Source organism: Mustela lutreola, chromosome 11 (genome assembly GCF_030435805.1).
Source record: "Mustela lutreola isolate mMusLut2 chromosome 11, mMusLut2.pri, whole genome shotgun sequence".
In the NCBI taxonomy this organism is placed as follows: Eukaryota; Metazoa; Chordata; class Mammalia; order Carnivora; family Mustelidae; genus Mustela; species Mustela lutreola.
The window spans coordinates 71,570,427-71,591,109 of record NC_081300.1 but is presented as its reverse complement, the minus strand read 5'-3'; the positions used below and the strand labels follow the sequence as shown (position 1 = coordinate 71,591,109).

Genomic DNA, 20,683 nt, shown 5'->3' with positions numbered 1-20,683 from the left:
AAGTAGAGGCCATCGATGAAAATAACCCACTGTCCCAACACCAGGAAGAGCCAGTGACACACCTGGAAATATCCAGTTCGCAGGCATACCTGCCCAGGGAAGACCGCTTTGGCTCCGTCTTCCCTCACCTGTGCTCTGTGTCACTGTCCCAACGCCAGGCCTACAGCCCTTCCTGGGCGTAGACCTGGCCTTTCTCGCTCTTGGTCCAGTTGCTACTGTCCGCCTTTATCTAGATAGAAATGTACTACGTGCATGGCAAGAAGACTGCGTTAGGCCCACAGAAGGCAGCACACAGCACAGATCCCAAAGGTGGGAGAACATCTACTTGGATTCAGAGTGACTGTGGGGGCTGGGGGTTCCCCCATCAAAGGCAATTGAAGCCAGCCCTACGCTGACATGGGCTGGGAAAAGGCATCTGCAAAATGGGTTAAAAGAAAGGCCTAATGCTGTGAAATCCAGATTTCATGAGAAGAAAAACTGCTTGTGAGGGACCGGCTGGCCTGCCATGTAAAATGGCGGCTGGTCCCCATCACTCTGGATTGAGGCTGTGTCATCCTTCAAAGAGTCCCCACTCCCTGAGGTTAAGAACCAAAGGCCTCCCTGGGGCCTCACGGCCCACAGGACCTGCCCCACCTCTGCCTCGTCTGTCCCCACTGTGCCCTGCACTTGTGCTCACCGACGCTCTTCCCTCGTCCTGGAGTTTCCTCCTGATGACACCCTCAGGCCCTCCAGGTCTGCCCCGGCTCCCTGCCTTCCGCCCCAGCTCCCTGCCTTCCGCCCCAGCTCCCTGCCTTCCGCCCCGCCAGCAATCACGGGGACGCCGGGGCTCCTATCTGGGATGCTGTCCCCCTCCTGAGGGGCTCCCTCCGCTTGGATTACGTGTTTACTAGGTCTGCTCATCTTCCCCACTAGACTGAAAACCCTAAGAGGGCTTGCCCCCGTCCTGGTGCACTGCCCGACACATCACAGGTGCTCAGAGGAAAGCTTGGAAAGTGACTGGCTCCCCTGGGAATCGCACCAGCACTTAAGTGGGACGGGAGAGCAGCTCACAGCCTCTTGTGTGGTATTTTATCAAAAATGCATCTATTAAAGCAGCAGTTTTGGCAGGAGCTGCCTCAGCCATGTTACATTCTCCAAAAAGGAAAAGTAAGTGTCGCAGATGAACACAGATTCTGGTGCCGGTGCTTCTAGGTTCCTGGCATCAAATCAGACCTGGTTTCAATGGCACAGTAAAGACCAACCTTGAAACTGTTATTTTATGACTTTTTTTTTTCTTTAGCTTTTAATCATGGCTGGACTCCCAATGATGCTGACATCTAGCAGCTTTCTATCAAGGCGAGGACTAGAAATGAGAGCGCTGAAACCAAAATGTCGGGCGCTGGGACAAGGCAGGAGGGCCGTATGCCAAGTGTGCTCAAGGGCTGGGATCGCCGAGGCCACCATCTGTGGGGTGACATGTAAGAAAACACCGAGGCCCCGAGACTGCCAGCTTCACCCAACAGAAACGCGGAGAGATGGAGTTTTCACAAAAGGGAACTGCAGGAGGTGGGGAAGGACGCTCTGGCCTACCTAGAGCTGCCAGGAACTCGTGGCAGCCGGGGAGGCGCCACAGCTGCACGCTGATGGAGACCTGGATGGGGGCCGAGGCGAAGTCCTGCTCCTTCTCGCCGGCCTGCAGCTGAACCAGCACCTGGTGGAGCTGAGCGAGGAGACGAGCGTGAGCGCACCACCTTCCCAGCGCCGCCTTCCCTCCGGCCCGCCTAGGATGTGTCCCCGCGTTACTCCTGTGTCCTCCTCCCGGGTAACCTTGATGTGCATCGCACTGCAAATTCCTGTTAAACGGTGCCTCAGGCCTGCTGTCCTGTCTCCTCTCTGGAGCCTGGGGTGGGGGGGTGTCACAGGGCGGGAGTGGCCTCGCCTCTTCCCTGGTGCACCCTGGTGGCAGGGGCAGGGACCAGAGGAGGGGTGGGTCATTTCTTTTTCTCTATTTAAGCCCCCCTGATGCTCTTGAGTTACATGGCGAAGAAGAGCCCAGCGTCCTGTCCCAGAGCCGCAGTGCTTGGGGAGGAGCCCGCACACCCACTTCGAGGGCCTGGGGCACTCCGGGACCCCTGGTCTACTCTGGGGCTCTGTGTGGTGGCTTCACAGTGTCACTCGCTCAAAGTCGCTTCTGCCCCTGCTGTTCTGGTGGAACGTGAGAGGTCCAATCGAGAACACGAGAAGGGTGCAGCAGGAAAGGGGGAGCCAGAGCAGAGGAAGGGGTCACCGCGGCCCGGAGCGCGTGGGGCACGTGCACACGGCTCTGAGCGACAGCACATGCGCCCGGGCTCAGAGCAGGTGCAGGGGACGCAGGGGCTGGGCGGGTTGAGGGTCTCACCTGACAACAGTTGCTACTTAAAGTCGTACTCACCATTCCCACCATATTTTTAACAGCCTTCGGCCAGCAGATTATAAGAAAAGAAAGAGAGAGAGAGAGAGAGAGAGAGAAGAGAGTTTAGACTCAAGCACAGGTTGTTATGCCACGAGCTGATCACTGCTTTAGGAAGCGCCACAGCAGGTCCGCGGTGGCTCCGACCGGGAGGGGAGAGGAGCGAGAGTCAGCAGGGACACACAGGAGAACAAACAGCCACACCAGGCCAGACACGGGCAGGGGCAGCCAGGCCCTCCCTTCCTTGCCAGGAGAGGAGCAGGGCAGGCAGGGCTCGAGTGGGGAGGGGACACAGAGGGCATCGAGAAGCCACTCTAGACACCAAGGGCCATGGTTCCAGAGTGACTAGAGAACTAGCCCACCACGGGCCAGCCCCTGGGGGCAGCCGGACATCTGTCTGCGACCCACTGGAAGAGTCGGCAGAAAGTCCCCGTGATGCCACCAAACGCAAGAAGTTAAGCAGCTGGCTTTTTGGACTCAGGCTTGCCCTGCAAATGTAACTCTAACGTCCTCTGTTGCTAGAGCACAGGCTTCCAGCCCTCTTGGGCTCAGGATGTCTTTATATGCCATGTTCTAGAAGTGCCTTCCTGATTCTCTTCAACAAGGAGACGTAACACACTCATTGCCAAGTAAGCAGGAACTCCAGAAGAGGCATGTCATTGGGCTGGGCTCCGAATCCGGGCTGGAAACCACCCTGGGTAGGTGGGAGGCTCCAGGCACCACTCGGATTTTCAGAGGCTAATCCCAGACAGAGCAGCTTTGTTCCATTTACAATAAAATCTGATCAATAATAATGAGGTATGTCATTTTTTTCAAGTTCTTACACTATGAGATGACCAGAGAAAATTGCTCCATGACCTTCAGGGCTGCTGTTCTAGCCAGAAACCCTCCCCCACACAGCGGTCACCCAGGGTTCACTGTGTCCCTCCTTCCCCTTGTTTCAGACCCTCACTGGCTGGTAGGAAGATCGGGAGCTCTGAGGCCAAGCTGGGAAAGGCCTACGTGAGGCTGAGAGTTTAAATCCTCCTGATTCCTGAATAAGACCTCCATTCCCCTGAAAGAAAGTCCGTGTGTAAAACCTGCTGCGCGGTAGCTTGCGTTAGAGCTAACCTCGTGTTCACTGCTTCTCAGTGGCTACTCAGTTTCAGGTGGAGTTCATCCCCTGATCTGGGCATAAGCATCAGGGACCCTGCAGGAAATCTGGTAGGTTGGCCCCACACTTGCAGGCTGAGGGAGTGTAGCTGTGACACTTGTCAACCAGCAGAAAAAGTGGGCGGGGGACGACAAGGTGCAGGCAGCCGCTGAATGGAGAATTGAGGAAATGCCCCACTACTGCAGGTGACAGGGGTCTCAGGAGGCCCTACTGCTCTCCGAACCCAGTGCCCTGAACCCAGTGTCCCCGGATGTGTGCGTGCCTCTGGGGCTCTTTCGCCCCTAGCCCTTGTCTTTCCCGTCTAGTCACAGGGGTGGAAAAAGGTAACCAGACCGTGGCACTTGCAGATTCCTGTGTAGGCCCAGCTCGCCCTGGCGCCCAGGCCTGGGCTCAGCCGCCCTGGCCCAACTCACCCGACTGATGAGCTGCTCGCCCGTCTCCGAGGCAGTGATGAGCTTGCAGAGGGCTTGGAGGGCAGGGTTGGGCAGACCTAAACCAAACAGAAGGCAATGTCACCCAAAGGGGGCCCCCGCACCCACAGCCCTGCTCCCTCCCTAAGCGAAGAGCCTGAGACACTCCACATTGGGGGCATTTCCAGAAGCTGGGGACAGCCAGGCTTGTGGGTCTCTAACTTGAGAATGGAGACAAGGGTCCCAGAGAAAGGCCCGTCCTTGAGGTGTGTGGTCACATCCCAGGACCTCTGCTCGGAGCGAGGCCCAGAAAGCAATCGGCAACACCCGCAGCCTGCCTGAGCCCAGGTTCACCCTCCGCCGCCAACTCTGGCACACCTGGAGCTGCCAATGAAACGCCAAGGCAGCTGCTGTGTGCCCAGCATGCCAGCCCGGGAGGAGGCAGAGTGGGGCCCGCGCCCTGCTTCCCGGATCGCCTCCAGGTCAGGAGAGCTCTGTGTCTGCGACTCCTTGCTCCTTCCCCACTGTGAGATCCGGCCTCCCGCCACCAACCGCCATGCCCATGCAGCAGCCCGGCCCTGCCCGCCCGGCTCTCACCCAGCAGGGACTGGATGGTGCTGCTGCACTGCTGGAGCCGGTCACCGGGGTCGGAGGTCGGGAAGAAGACAGCCGCCGGCAGGCCACTGGCCGGGGGGTCCAGCCTGAAGCCCACGGCAGTGAGCAGGGCCTGCCAACCGGGAATGCCGCCCACTTTGTTCTCCACGCTCTGCTGGGACGTGTACATGGCATTGCGCTGCCCGTTCTGAATTCGCTGCAGGGACTTCTCCACCTGCAGGGGAAGGGGCAGTTGGAGCGCCACTCCTGTCACTGGCGTCTCTCCTGGTGGTTCTGCAGACATGCAAAGCCTCGGGTGTGAAGCTGGGGCTGCCTCCTGCCACCTGGGCGCCTCGGCCTTAGGACCACGGCCCAGTAGCAACGGCCCAGCTCACAAGGGAGGGGGCGAAGGGGAAGGCTGTCCCTGTCCCAGCACCAGCAAGTCTGGGGGACTCAGAGAAGTTCTGTCCCTTTCCTGGCCCACTCCTCCCACTCCAGGCTCTCCTCCTCAGACACTAAAACCCATTCTCAGGCCAGGGCCTGCCCCAAACCATGGGATAGTTCCCCATCACTAGGATTAACTTCAGGCCCTCCAGAAGCCCTTCACAGCCCGCAGCTCTCCCATACACCAAGCAGTCCCCGTCCCAGGGCTGTGGCTGGCCATGCCCTTCTTCCCTAGGCCTCTGACGCACCCTCTGTCCCACAGGAGTGGCCTCTGGAACCTAGGCCGCCCCCTCCACCTCCAATACCTCTCCCACCTGCCAGGGCCTAAACCCATGCCTGGCACCTGTGGGCTGAATTTGTAGAAGAAACCAGTAAGTCAGCTCCCCCCAGAGAGCCTTCCACAGCACTTCTGGTGGCCCCGGGCCTTCCCCACCATTTCTCTCTAGGAGAAATCTCAGGTTGACCTGTGAGACTGCACGCCCTGGGGGGCATCTTTCATCACTAGAGAGGCAGAAGAGTCTTCCAAGGTGTCACCTGAGGCTTTTCTTACAGTATAACCCTGGGATGCAGGGGGCTGACCTGCCGGCAGGAGAAAACGAGTGGTCCTGGACAGGATGACCAGCCAGGGGGCTTGCCATCGGGGCTGAAACTCCTCGGAGATACACTGCCCAGGGTCAAGGGGTCCCACGGTTAGTCAGAAGGAGGTAAGAGCTGGTAAAGCCCATGGCCCCTGTACTTGCCCCGAGAAATGAAGCCAAGAAAGAAGTGACAACCTTTAAGTGTGCCTGAGGGGCCTGAGAGGCCTGGCTCTTGCCCCGCAGCCTGCTCTTTTCTAAGAAAAGCAGCTTGGGAGCTGCAGCCAGGAAGGAGGGAACTCGGGGGTGACAGGGACCAGAATAGGTCCTAATATTGAGCAGCTGAATTGCTCTATGCCGTTTCCAGACACAGGTTAAAATCAGTTAAGAGAGTCTCCGCAGATTCTCAAAGTGCGTGAGCACAGCTACCCCAGAGCACGTGGCAGGGGCCACCTCAGGTGTGGCCTGAGAGCTGCCTGGGCTTCTCAGGTGACATCATTCCTACCCAGTCACATGCTGATTTCAGGCTGACCCCAAGCCTAAGAGATGGACAGGACGTATCTACTACCTGGAGTGCATGGAGCCCCAGGCCCAGGGAGTAGGAAGTTTGCCCCGCTGCGGGGATGTGCCCCCTGGAACCCAGCCCCCAAACTGAACTGACCAGCCAGAGCCTCCAGCCCGCTCCCTGGGCCTTTGGGGGACTATCCCCCACGTCCTTCCTCGAGCTCTGACACAGCCATGGCATGTGCCCCTCTGTCCCTCCAGGGGGCAGTGGCTTGCTGGGGCTTTGCTGTTTGGGGGGCTCTGGAAGGAGTGTGGATGTGGCATGGGCTGTCCAGCCACACCACGTGGACCCCGAGCTGGGGCTGGGCAGGTCTGTCTTGCAGAACCCCACGGAGGCTAACAACTCTCAGGTGTCAGAGGCTGCCTTCCCGGTTAGCAAAGTAGAAGGGCGGAATACGTTTTCTTTCACTGCCTCTCGGCTGGATTTGTAACTTCTGGACGTGTGTACCCTCACCCCCAGCCCGACCAAGCTTTGGACTGGCCACATACTGGGTTAACTTTGGACTCTTCCTCCAACCCGAAGTTAGGGGAAGGCCAGGGCCATTTGCCTTTAAAATATCCTTTCCCGGCCTCTAGAACCCTCCTGTGTGCCAGCTCTTTGCCTCTGCTCTAAGTCTCACTATAGCCTGGAAAAATGAGAATTTTTATCCTTGCTTCCAGAGGAGCAAACTGAAGCTCAGAGAGCCAGGAGACTTGCCCAAAGCTTCATGGCCCAGAAACAGCAGCAGTGTGGGCCCCAGGACCTTGGCAAGGAGGCCACATCCATCACCGTGACACAAGTGCCTGCCACTCAACAGGCGGGCTCCACCTGTGGGTCCCCTCTGCCTGCATGTGTCCCCTGGGGATAGGGACAGGCCACAGCTCTTCTCTCGTGTACCTGCAGCTGGCTCACTGTTCTCGAGGGCAGAGGGCCCCGTGGGAGCCCGGGGGACAGGCTTACCAGGTGCAGCAACACTCGCAGGGCATCTCGGGCGCGCTCCGGATGCTGGAGGATCTCTGTGAGAGCCTGGCCAATGAGTGACGAGGGACTGTTCAGCTTCACGTCACTCCCAATGAGCATGAACCCTGCGAGAACACAGAAGGGCATCTCGGCGCCTGCCCTCCGCTCGAGGGAGCAGCTCTGGCTGGCCCCCTCACTCCCTGGGGCCTCACAGCCACCCTGCCCCCAAGGGGGCCTGCGCAGCAAAGCTGCTCCACGGAAAGGCCTGCAGGAGGGCTCTCTCACTGAGGGGACCTGCCCGTGCGCTTCTGTCCCCTCCTCTTTAAGAACCAGCGCTTTTCAGGGCTCATAAGTGGTTTTGCACAAAAGTTCCTCAGGAAAGTGCCTCTCTGCTCTGCTGCACAGTGAGGAAGGAAGCAAGTGGCCAGGTGGTCCCCGGGTGAGGGGGCTAAGGGATTCCCAGGGTGCTTCCCAGGCTTGGCCACCATCCCAAGAAGGATCTGCCCTGTTTCCCCTGAGATGCATGTGGAACCTGCCCAGGGACAGCACCACGGGATGTGGACAGGAGGACAACCTGCACGTCTATCAGGATCCTGTCCCGCTCCCAGATGCAGGGTCGGGGGGCAGGCACACGGAGCAGTCTCCTCAAGCCGCCAAGCCACTTAGAACCACCTTGCCCCTAAATAATGGAGAAAGGGGTTTCCCAAGAGCCGGAGTGCGCCACGGCTGTTTTTAAGGTGAGCAGCGCAGGACTTAAACACCATCTTCCCACGCTAAGCCGCGACTTGTATGCCATCTGTCACTCAGACAGGACAAATATACCACATCCCTACACGTTGAGAAGACAGGGCACACACTCTGGCCCACAGAGAGGGGCCAGAGTCCCTTGGGGAGGAAGAATCAAGCTCAGATGCCAGGCTCCCCCCAGGCCAGCGCTACAGCCCTGGGGCGCACCGGGAACAGACAGCGCGTGGGGCTGTGATCACGGAGCCTCCGCCACCACCTTCGATTCCTGCATTTCGTCTCCTGGCAGCGGGAGTTCAGTGACGGGGCGGCAGGGCCGGGCCACAGGCCTCCACACCTGCCCACCCTGCCCTGTCCTCCCTTCGCGGCCATGCGCCCCCCCCCCCCCCAGCCAGATTCTGTTGTTTCGTTCGAACACGTGTCTGGCAAACACCACAGCTGTGCTGTTTGTGAAGCAAACACGTTTCCATGGCCACCAGAGTGAAATGGCGCCGGCACAGTGCACGGGCCCACTGGGTTCATTTTGAGAGGAAGGGGAAGGTAGAAGTCATTTGTCCCCAGTTTTTAAATGATATGTGGCTCATAACAAAATACAAATGTTTGAGAACAGTGCTTTGGACGTTCCTCTGTTGCTCGAGGTTTAAGACACCGTGTTTGTGGGTCAGTCCCATGGCCACAGCATTGATGGGACTTCATCTTTGCTCTGGAGCATCCTGGGGAGGGATAGGAGCCAGTCCTGAGGGACAGCATGGACAGAAGGACCGTGGGCTGTGTCAGCAAAAGGGCCCTGGCTGGAGTCTGGGTTGGCGGCCTGATGGGACAGCTTCCGCCATGGGAAGCTCCACAGGTCATGCCTTCTCCACCTCCCATGACCAGACATCACAGAGAACATTCTCTCTTCACCTCCCTTCAGAAAGGGTAAGTAGCTGGTCTCAGGTCACAGACCCCGGACATGGAACTAGGTCAAACCCAAGTGTTCCGATGACCAAACCTGGGACTTTCTACCACATGGCTCTTTGTCACCATCCTGGGACTTCACAGGAGGGCACTATAAAATGCATCAACCAGCACACCCTTGTCCCCGAAGTCTATGCTCACACCCCAATGGCAGGCTGTTCTGCTGCTCCCTAGTCAAAAAAAAGATGACTTTAGGGGTGTCTGGGTGGCGTAGTCAGTTGAGCGTCCGACTCTTGATTTCAGCTCAGCTCATGATCTCAGGGTCCTGAGATCGAGCCCTGTGTCGGGCTCCGCATTCAGTGGGGAATCGGAGATTCTTTCTCCCTCTGCCCCTCCCCCTACTCATATTCTTTCTCTATCAAATAAATAAATAAAATCTTTAAAAAAAAAAAAAAAAGACTAATACCTCAGTGACAAATGACTGTTTTGGCAGAAGGCGAGGGTCTCAGCAAACAAGGCCCTCTGCCAGCACCGCCCCACGCAGCCTCTCCCCAGTGCCCCATCCTCCCCTCCCCAACCTGGGAGGCTGTGAGTACCCAGCTCTGGGCACCCGACAGGCACCAGCCAGCGGTCCATGCTCCTACCTGCCCAGTTGGAGGGGTGTGAGAAGGCCTTGCTGCTCTGCACCACCTTCATGGCCTCCCCCAGGGCGGCGCTGGCTTTCAGGCCATTGAGCAGGGATGAGTAGAAGGCGTGGAGAAACATCTTGGAAGCCGCCACAGGCACAGGCCACAGAGACACAAGAACACACTGTGCACCGGCAGCCAGGAAGGCCCGTGTCAGCGCGATGACCCCGTCAGCCGTGACCTTGCTGTTGGACTCCTGTGAGGAGCCGAGGACCACCAGCTTCACGGGAAGCCGCAGGTCCAGGACGTCGGCAGCCGTGAGCAGCAGCTCCTGCAGGGGCGGGCAGTCCGAGATGCTCTCCCCGTCGCTGGCGTCGTCCTGCACCCGCAGGGACTCGGGGATCGTGTAGGGGTGGCCAAAGGAGCTCTTGCTGCCGCCAGGGTTACTGTCGGCGCTGGGAGTGAGGACCAAGGCCGACAGTTTCCACGAAATGTGGGTGGCAAAGTGGACACACTCGGCCTGGGTCAGGGCGCTCATGACCCGTTCTTTGGTAGCCACGTTGCCCACCAGAGGCTGACAGCCCAGCAGCTCTGACACCATGTACGCCTCCTCCTCGGCCGATGGCATGGGCCCCCACAGCCACCTGTCCATCACCGCCGACGGCAGCTTGGGGTTGCCGACAACAGCCGCCATGGACGTGGAGCTGGAGTACGTGGGTGGGTTCTTCCTCAGGTGAGACTAGGAGGGGAAGACAGAGAAGCAGACCACCCCGCCCGTCAGACAGGGGCCAGGCTAGCCGGCTGAGCCTCGGGCTTCCCGTGAGTACTGGGCTCCATCCCCTCGGCTACACCTGTGCTCCCAATAACCTCGTTCACTCTAACGCTCAACACCGTTGGCGCCCAGCTGCTCATCCTACTGAGAACCACAGCTGCGCTGCAGAGCTCTGGAAAATCAGGACTGGATCTCAGAAGAGCCCTTCCCATCTGTCAAGTCCTGAGGGGCGCTGCGGCCGGAGGCAAGGGTGGAGGGTGCTGGCCTGCCCCACGCGCCTCACTCCCACAGACCTCCCTCTGGGCCCCGAAACGGGGGAGACCTACTCCTGATGAGCCAGGGCTCTGAAGGTTGACAAAAAGCAAGTCAATCTCAGTGGCGACAGGGCTAACCTCCGCCCGGTACAGCCACCATGTGCTGAAAAGATTATACTTGTCATCTCATGTGCTGCCAAAGAAAGAAAAACTGGATTATAAAATCTGCATAGAGGAGTCCAGGAAAGTTCTGATTTTCCCCCAACGAGGTCTTTTGATGCTTCTTGGGAAATATTAAGTATCAAATTATTTCAAAATAACCTGATGGCTCCATAGTGGTGCTGCCTCACACCGCGGGTAGGAGAAGCGCCTGCTGGGCGTCTGTCCAGAGACAGGGCTCTTCCACTCCCTGGCTAGCCTGGCAAACAGCCAGCTTACTGTTGTCACCATGAAGCGCTCGAAACACGGGCCATCTCTGACCTCCTGGGTGCTTCTGGCAGCAGGTGCAACAAATAGCGCTCTGAGCCAGACAGCGTCCGACGAGGCCATTCAGTCAGCCCCGGACACACCAAAAACTCGAGAAAAGCATTTCTTTCACTTTGAACTGGTTCTGTCCCATGAGAAAGTTACTGTTCAGTCACAGAAAACAGATCTAAGATTTCCAAACCCCTGTGAGACAGATGCGGGCCAGGTTTGAGCCATGTCACTGATCATGGTCAACAGAAGCCACGCAGGTCCCATAGGGACCGCCCACGCCCAGGGCCCAGGGTTCGCATTCCTGAATGAGCCACTTTCTCCCACTGGGAGGAGCTCTGTCTGACCCAGCTCTCCTCGTGGTCTGCTGGTCTCTGAGGGCATGTTCAAGTTCGAAGACGGAGCAGGACGGCCGAGGCAGCCACAAGTGCACGCCCGGCAAATCGGGGTCCATGAAGGGTCTGAAGGAGTTTGAGAAGGAGATGGTTGGAAGGCTCTCTGATTGGGTGGGCACGCCAAGGGGGGTTCGTGGGTGAGACCTCGGATTCTGTGGACAGTCCACTGTCGCCCTCTTGATTTTCACAGACATTTCTGCTCACACTGACGCTTCTGCTGAATGAGACCCAAAAATCTGTCCCCTGAAAGCCCCCTCATTTATGTTCAGTTCCTTCATTGGCCCGTGGGACCCGTTTCTCATGTGTCTGCCATTCTTGCCTGCGGCCCCTCTGCTGGGCACAGCCAGCGCCATCAGTGGACAGCGTGAGGGTGGTGGGCACCAGGGGAAAGCAGCTTCCTCAGAGACCTGGACTGGCCTGGAGCCTGACCCAGTCCCCTGAGGAGCTCACAGTCCTGATGTCACAGCAAAGACGTTCTGAGAGAAAGGACACAGACTGTGGCTTCTGGAGATAGCAGAGATGAGTCTGGAGGCCAGGGGGCTCTCCTCCCACCTTCAGACAGAGAGACAGATCTACTCCAAAGACAGCCTCCCTGGCCGCAAACTGCTGAGGGAACCTTGGGAAGAGATCACAGGCTGCCCCCCTGCAGCCCAGTCTGGCCGGGAAGGCCGTCCTCCAGAACCCCACAGCTAGGCACCCGCCACCAGCACGAGGCTTACCTTGGACTGTGGGCTGAGGGAGCGGATGGAGGGGACGGCGATGAGGGCGAAGCGCTCGTACAGGTACTCGTTGGAGGAGCTTCCCTTCAGGAGGGCGAAGGGGATGAGGTAGAGCTCCCCCTCCAGAACCAGGACCAGCTGCCGGTGCCGGCCCACAGGGCCGCTGGAGTGCATCAGGCCCTGTGGGGAGGCACGGGGCGCCTGAGTCAGGGCCCAGCAGGTGACGGCCTGCCCACATGGGGCCTACTGGGCCACAAACCACATGCACCCGAGAAGCACCTGGCAGGCCCACAGCGCCCACGTGGGGAGAGTGGGTGGTGGCTTGGGGCGCTGCCCAGGGGACCATCACCGAGTGGGGGTTTCCTCCTGTCTCATGGACCCTGCAGTAAAGGAGGTTGGGGGCCAGTCTAAGTCTGCACGGCAAGGGGAGAGACCGGGTCACCTGTCAAGGACAGGGATGTCCCACAAAGACAAGGACTGGCCCCAATAGGTCTATAGGAGGCAAGGAGTTGTCCCAGAAAAAGCCTTGTGAGTCATGGTGACCCCCGGAGGGCCAGGCCAGGGGATGCTACACTGTCCAGAAACCCTAAGAGCAATGTAGGTGTGACTCTTCTCACGAGAGGCAGTGACACTGTGACCCCCAGACTGGGCTCAGGCCGAACAGGAAAGATCAATCGGATGTTGCTGCTGCATGAGGAGATGCCACCCAGAGCCTGCTGCGGAGCGCAGGCCCAGCTCTGGCTCCGGGGGTGGTCACGGCTGGGCTCCTGTCCCCCCAGCCCCCTCTGGCTGACTGGGCGCAGTGCCCACCAGGGCGCCGCTGTGCTCGGCAGGAGTGAGGGTGCTTGCCTGATCTGCCTGACTGCTGCCCCGGGTGCTGGGCTGAGGCTGGAGCATGGCACTCCGCTAACCCAAAGTGACACATGCCTGGCAGGCCCATCAGTCTCTACAACCCCTCTTTGGCTTTTTCTTTAAAAAAAAAAAAAAAAATTGTGAATGCATCTAAAGAAATCAGAAATAAAAACAGGCCAATTTGCTGGTTGTTTGCTTTAAGAGCTATTTACCGAGAAGGGGTAAAAGAATCATTGTACGACCCAGGAAGGAGGAAGTGGGGTATGTCACACTGCTTGCTGCAGATTTCTGGATTGGCACAGGGAGGTGAGGCAGACGGGGGACCTGCAGTCAGCTCCTGGGCCTGGGGGGAGCCCCCACCATGGCCACACCGAGGCCCTCCCTGCCCCCGGCCCTGGGGAGCCACTCTGGTCTGTGCCAAGCAGACCTAGAAGGTGGGCCAGAGGAGCTGGGCGATGGGGCCCTGACCTCGGTGGTGGGTCACAGCTGGGACAGTGACGACCACTCCCAGCTTAGCGAGGGCTGTCCCCCCGACATGCGGGCAATGCAGGGACTCAGGCCATCTGCCGTGTGCAATACCAGACCCACCCCCGGCTGATCCAGGGTCACCAGGCATTTGTGGGACAAGATGACAGCCCCACCCTCACAGGCCTCCCCTGGACCCCCCTGCCAGGGCCCAAACCCCGGTAAGTCTCTGTCAGGTGCCACCCCACAGGTCACTGATTTCCCTGGGACACACGCCACTCTCGGGCAAGTCCCCAGTCACAAAAGCATGCATGCATGTGAACTGAAGGCCAGCAGGGCAGTGTCAGGCAGGGTAGGGTTGTGACTGGGACCTAGAAGCCGCCCACAGAGGTGCTGCTGGTAGGGTCTTTGTAGGCACTCTGCATGCTCTGCCTGCAAGACCTTATCTGGGGCATCAGCCTAAGACAGGTGAGGTCCTGTCCCTGCAGGCCACATGGTGTCTTCTCTGACAAGGAATTCTGACCTCTCTGGGGGGCAGTCCATGTGGTGCTGGCCTGGGCAGAAGAGGCCCAGGGCAGTGCGGGGGTGGGGGCAGTAAACAGAGAGCAAGTCTGGGGAGAGACCCGGAAGCCAGACTGTGGAGGACCCTGCCCAAGTTCAGACAGGGAAGCGTGGCTCCCCCAGGCTCTAAGCACCTGCCATGCACATTCTCCATGGACGAACCTCCAGGGAAGTGTCTGGAGGCAGCCTGCACCACAGGAGAAGGGGCAGTATGTGCTGGGGCTGTGCACGCTGATTCAGACAGCGAGAGACCCAGGAAGAGAAGGGAGACTTGCCGGGACTTGGTAAAGAGTGACCTCAGTGGTGAGGGGAGGGGAGGCTCTTGGAATTCTAGCCTGGAGATGGGGAGAGTTTGCTCTGAATGAACAGAGTACCCCAATTCAGAGGTCTGGGTCCTCCTAGAATGGAGGCTCGTGGCTAGGGCTGGGCTGGCTCCCGCACATGGCCCTGGGTGAGAGCCCCACATGGGACCCCTGTCTGGGCAGGAAGGAGGCGAGCGCCAGCAACCCTGGCCTGCGGGTCGACAGGCTGCACAACAGACTGACAGCTTCAGTTAAAAGACGGCAGGAAAACGGATTGAACCTGTTGGAAAAGATGGCCCGGGAACAGTCTTCTGAATTCTGCCTCCAGGATACATGAGCATTGCCCTTGTTCTGAAAGATCAGCTATAATCCAATGTGAACTTGAAAATGGAAAATAAAGTGATGTCTCTATCCAAATTACATATCATCCTTTAGATAGAAAAGGAAAGACAATTCAGGGAAAGGCTTCTCTGCGTCTCCACCTGTCAGTCTAGAAAGGGTATTTGCTGGCTTCTTAAGTCCTGGGTTTGAGAGATAAAAGGGCTCAGCATCAGCCCCACACCAGCAACTAACAGAGCCCAAAAAATTCCAGCAAAGACTCAGACTTTCTGACCTCTGAAGTTTCTAGAAATGGATCTTTTGAAGGAGACCAAGACATCAAGGGCAGGGGTGCTGAAACCTGTCTATTCCCCTGGTGACCCTGCCTGTTTCAGGGTGTTCCAGGCCCAGGATGGAATTGGGGTCATGGAGTGCCCCAGCAGGGAGGCCTCAGAGCGAGGGGACTTGGGCTAAGCCCAGTCCTCACAGAGGGGGAGGGCTATTCCTTTAGCCAGGGCAGGCAGTGGGCACCTGCTGGTGGGTGTGGACAGCTATTGTCACTTTACAGACCCTCAGCACCCTCCTGCTGCCCCATCAGCACCTGCCCAGTGACTAGATTCCTGCAGCTGGATCTCCTGTAGAGGGAGCTTTGTGCTGAGCTTCCTCAGTGGAGGGCGCAGAGGGGCGATGCCAAGGGTAGAGGATTTCCTGCTGGCCCAAGTCAGCGGTGTGTGTGCATGGAGACACACAGCAGAGCCCAGACTGTGCCCGTCTGTGACCCTGCTGATACCCTTCCCTCGGTCCTTTCCACACGACAACCCTGGTCCGTGCCACCCGTGCTCTCAGCAGGCCGCCTGCCCAGCAGGTGCCTGGACCCTCTGCACACCCTTGCCACTGGAAGCAGATGTCTGTCCTGCCCCCTGCGGCGGGTGGCCTTTGCTCACCAGCAACTCGAGACCAGCTCCAGCCCGGCCAAACCAACCAACATCTCTGCTAGCCAGTGGGCCGAACCACATACCTTTCCTGGGGTCCATCCTTTCCTGGGTAAACTTCCTCAGCCTGAGAAAACCACAGTTTCCTTCAAGCTGACTGCTAGTCTTTGGCCAAAGGGAATAAGTCTATCAAACGTCCCCTGGTTGATCTACTGTGTTTTTGGTCTCGCCCCTGAGCACTACAGCATGCACATCCATGACCTCACATGGGTCAAAGCGGGCCGCGGTGCCATGGGGCCTGGCAGCCAGTGGGAAGTTGGGACATACTAGTCAAATGTGAACTCACGACTGTCTGTAGGTTCTTGAAATATGGTCAACATAGGCCCTATAATTTTTATAGCTGACCCTTGAGCATCACGGATTTGAATGGCGTGGGTCCCCTTACACGTGGACTCTTTTCAACACACACAGGACAGGGCTGTAAGTGTATTTTCTCTTCCTGAGATTTTCTTAATGCCATTTTCTTTTCTCTAGCTTCTTTGTTGTAGGATTACAGTATAGAATGCATGTGACCTATAAAATCTAGGTTAATCAATTCCTTGTTACTGATAAGCCTTCCAAGCAACAGTAGGCTATTAGTAGTTAAGTTTTGAGGGAGTCAGAAGTTCCATTTGGATATTTCACTGCACCAAAGACGGGCACCCCACATTACATAGGACCCATGGTGTTCAAAGCTCAACCACACTGTTATTTTTTCCTGGGCCTCAATTTCCAATATAACTCACCCCCTTTCCCTCTGGTGTTTATAAACATGCACGGAGCTAAAACATGTAAGGGGCCCCTCTGGAGCACCCAGCTCCAAACTTTGACCCAGGAACCTTGACAGACCAACGTCACCACCATCCATCCCTTCCTCGTGTCACTGTCACCACCATCCACCAGCTGTTCACTGAGTGCCCATGACACCTGGCACCTGTGGGGTCAGCCACCCGACAGTGACCCTGAAGTCCACTTTCTGAGTCTGCAGTTCTCCGAGGCAACTGCCACAGATCCTGAATATATGGTTGGTGGAAATTTTGGATGCAATCACCATTTCTCCAGCTGGGCCCTATACAGACGCATGGTGACCAGCAACACTGATCCGTTCAAAAGCACTGATACCAGCACTTGACATTGCACGTGTCCTGGCTTCTGGTTTAAGAGCTACGTGCTCATGGAGGTCACCATGGTTCAAGGGATCAGTCTGCACCCTCCCCGTGCAGTGAGCTTCGTTTTCACTGGAGGACATGGGAAGCCACTCGCTGTGTCACAGCATCACAGGCCAGGGGAATAAACATCCGGGAGCATGATGGGGGAGCGACAGAAAACTCCTGGGTTCAGGAGTTTCCAGGCAGATTAGATTTGGGATCAAATAGACCCCACAAGGATTACAGAAGCAAGAACTGGCAGGCATCTGGCTACTGCAGAGTTGGCTTACAGGCCTGGGTTTTTTTTCCCGGACTCACATTTTTGATTGAGTGAACTGGTCAAACAGAACTTTTTTAAAATATAGAAACCTTTTCTGTGATGTTTCTGGGAGATCTTGGCATCACAGGTGGATGTAGAGAGCTGCAGCAAGTGTCACCGTGGGGAGTAACCCTCAAACCACAACTAAAACCCACAAAGACCACAGACCCTGTAATACAACCAGAAATGCAAGAGTCAAGGTCAATGCACTCGACGAGATTCTTTGGCTGCCCCAACAACAAATCACTGGTTTGCCGGAAGAACCAATGGAGGGGAGGGGTTTGGAATTCGGGAACTGGAGGAACGTGACGAACGGCCAGCCCGAGCCAGAGGGGTCTGCCTGCCACCAATGTCCAGGCACACCAGAACTCCAGGTACACCACCCACACCAGCCAGAGGGACTGGCCATGGACCTCTGGCCAACAGCCGACCTCTCATTCTTGGCTGCCGTGGGGAAATGAGCCCGCGCACTCCCATGGACAGGCATCTTCAGGGTGGGGCTGAGACGGCTGCTGTTGCACATCCACCAGAGCAGAGCCACAGCCCAACAGCGCTCACCCAGAGAGGAATGTTCCCTTCCCGGGAGGCCGCTCGCCCATCGGGCCCCTCTCAACACCAGTTTCAACTTTCCAGGCAGCTTCTCGCCTCCATATTTCCTTGTCCTAATTGGTTGTGGAAATGCTGTTCTTGGGTGATGTGTGTCCTTATTTGAATATCACAACAGATGTCTCACTCAGAAATCAATTAGACAGGCTGGTGGCGGGGCTGCCAGCCCCGAGCATGCCCTGAGCCCTGAGCAGGCCAGTCTCGAGGGCCTCGGCCTCTGCTCCCTAGTCTGGAGTGCAGGGCAGATTGTTTCTGGGGACAATTATTCCCTGACTATCTCCAAACGTTCCATTCATTTGGAAAACGGGCACCTAGATGGGCCATCTTGTTTCCAGAGGCATCTATTCTGGGGTGAGCTGGTTTATCAGGCTACTTGATTTTGCAAGAATCCTTTCCCCTAGAGCTGAAATTAAGGGCAGGCCCCAGTCAGAGCTGAGCTCTGCCCCTGCCTTGCACGTGTAGATGAGAAGTCTGGGGTGAATTCCCAGAGCCCCAGTGTTTAGGAAGCAGTTTACCAACCTAACCAACTTGAACAACAAGTTTTAAGTAAGTTTCTGGGGGTCCTGAAACAGATGCATCCACATAAACAGGCAGTGACCTTAATCCAGAGCAGAGGTGGCCGAGAAATACTCCTCCTCATGATCAAGGTCATTCACTCTTGCTACCTGTCCTGCAACTACAGTTTTATGACTGTAGATGTAGGAAACAGGGAATTTCAATAAATGGAAATAATGGCAAAGATGGGACTATAACTAGAATGAGACCAAACTCCAGTGACACTGAAAGGTTCCAAACTCTGGACCTCTGGAGAATGAGTCACCCGAATCCAAGGCAATTTCCTATTCTCCATCTGGCTTCTTGATCAGACCAGCTTCTGGCTTTGGTGAAGCCCTGTCTGCAAACTGAGGGGGTGATTTTGGGACCTCACTGAGCAAGCGGCTTCCCCTAGAGCAGCCCTGGGGGACCTCGTCACATCAGATGCATCTTCTGGAACATGGCTGCTGGCGCATACTTCTGTGTGATACTGATCCTGCCGTGGGACAAGACTGGTCCAGGTCTGTGCCTTCACCATAGACAGGGCCCAGAGGCACGGCTTACTGTGTTTTGCTCTATTAAAATGATGAAAAATGAATGCCAGGGATGCACACAGGGTCCCAGTCTCTTTCCCATGAAACCCTTGCAACTTTTCTTTGGTGACATTTTCTCCTGTGGGTATTGGACAGGGCTTGACTTAATGTCTGCTGACGGGTTACGTGCAGACGTGGCTGGGCCCTCCTCGCAGACAGCTGGGCAGGCTCGCCCCATCCTGACAGCAAAGGACGGCATGCTTCCAGGAAAGAGGCACGACCGTGTTTCCCTGAAGCCAAATTAAATCAAATACTGGTGCAAGCCGACGGTAAAATATTCTTCTGTTCCACTTCTCATACTGTCTGACCTAGTCCCTTAGCCACAGGACTGGGGCTACACAAAGGCACTTGTTCAAATAATTATAAGCCCCAAGTGAAGAGGCTAATCGTTTTAGTCTTGAAGTGTCAGAGACTCGTAAGCTTGGACTTTCGGTTTTGATTTGTATTTTCACTGAAGATGTGGAAAAGGGTCTGGCTCGGCCTGGCAGCAGACAGCGCTGGGAGCGGGCAGGTGGATGGTGTCGTGTCGCCCTCTAGTGGCCTCTGGAGCAGATGAGGGTGCTGGCCTCAGGCAGCAGGAGGAAGGCCCAGCCTCCTCCTCCTCTCTGCAGCCCACCCAACGGCCTGTGAGCCTCAGACACGGTACAGCCACATACTCAGCCGCCTCCTCTGCTTCCAGGACGGTGTGGACCCAACACACGCCAACAACTGCTTGTGGAACGAACAGATGAAACTGTCAGTCAGGTGTCTTTACTGAAACACAGCGGATGGCTACCTCTTGCCAAGGACAAGCTCTTCCCCTGACCGTTTGCTTTAACAGCCTTTGCAGGGTTTCACTCTGCAGCTCATGCGAGGCAGCCACACTCGTTCACAGTATTTGGACACCTAGGTCACAAGAGAGAATACTTCTTCTCTCCAGAAGTCAGGATATGCTTCCCAACTGCATGGCTCCCTCCACGATGAGACTGTACCCCTGAAGGCGGGCACGGTGCCCCGTACATCTGTCCTGAACCGCAGGCTTTGGGGCACTGGCACCATCTGGTGGCCAGGCCCTTCCCTTCCCTGGGCTGCTCCCCTTAGGAAGCCCGAATTCGTTCCCTGCTCTAACTTGTTTAGGGCTATAACTCTTCCCCTTCCCAGCAGCCCTGGAGGGACACAGGTGTCTAGGCACGAGCTGCACTATTCCCACAGGCACATTTTTATTCTTTAAGTCACAGGGGCAAGTCCTCAGGGAGGAAAAGCACAGTGCAGCTTTTATAATCCCACAGGCTCTCCAACAAGGACAACTCAAGGCTGCAGTAGCTTCTCTCCTCGGAGGAAGTACTGGATGGCGAGAGGGAGGGCTGCCTTTCCCCATCCCCCAGCTTTGGACCATTCCATAAACTTCACTGAGGATCAGCATGTACCAGGCCCTGGGCCAGCTCCTGGGGACACAGATGAGGAACCATCCTTGCTTTCAGGGAGTGTGGGGTGGGCAGCAAGGGGGAGGAGGGGAGGCATGCCACCAGCTAAGTTCTGATTCCAGCGAGATAGTGGGTGCCATGAAAGACATGGGGGCATAGAGGGGACCCAATAGCAGGGAGGTGGAGGAAGGCTACAGGGTGGTGGGAGAAGAGGACAAGGAAGGCTCCTAAGAGGAGGAGACACTCGATCTGGGCCAGAGAGGTGAGGAGCTTGCCAACTCCACATGATCTGAGCCTCCAAGGACACGCTGGTCCCAGCCAGTCTCCAGCCTGGCCCCCTGTTCCCTGCCCCCCTCGCCAGCCCCACCAGCCCATTCCACATTCATGGGACAAGTCATCTGGGACCTGGACACCAAAGGGGAAGTGCCAAGGACCCCAGAAGGTCCGAGTGAGTGAAAGAATGGAGGGTCCAAAGAGCCTTCGGAGGACCTGATGGGGGATCAGTGCAGAACGGAGAGCTCAGGGCGAGCAGAGCGTGGGAGTAAGTCACCGAAATGGTCTGCTCGGCCATCTGAAGACAAATCAGTGCGAGGGTGTAGGTGTGTATTTCTCCCCAGGATGC

At 57.0% G+C, this 20,683-nt stretch overlaps 1 protein-coding gene across 8 annotated transcripts in view; it reads right to left on the bottom strand.

Moving 5' to 3' along the window:
- Positions 1 to 20,683, bottom strand: part of TTC28 (tetratricopeptide repeat domain 28) — a 646,079-nt gene that overhangs the window by 8,105 nt on the left and 617,291 nt on the right. For 7 of the 8 annotated variants that reach the window (XM_059139718.1, XM_059139722.1, XM_059139721.1 and 4 more), the window contains 7 exons: positions 11,990 to 12,169; positions 9,394 to 10,114; positions 7,109 to 7,233; positions 4,589 to 4,820; positions 3,995 to 4,071; positions 2,411 to 2,434; positions 1,570 to 1,699 (listed from right to left, as the gene is read on the bottom strand). In XM_059139718.1, the coding sequence (XP_058995701.1) occupies positions 1,570 to 1,699; positions 2,411 to 2,434; positions 3,995 to 4,071; positions 4,589 to 4,820; positions 7,109 to 7,233; positions 9,394 to 10,114; positions 11,990 to 12,169 (1,489 nt within the window). The remainder of the gene's footprint in view (positions 1 to 1,569; positions 1,700 to 2,410; positions 2,435 to 3,994; positions 4,072 to 4,588; positions 4,821 to 7,108; positions 7,234 to 9,393; positions 10,115 to 11,989; positions 12,170 to 20,683) is intronic. The other variant, XM_059139719.1, reaches the window with a different exon arrangement.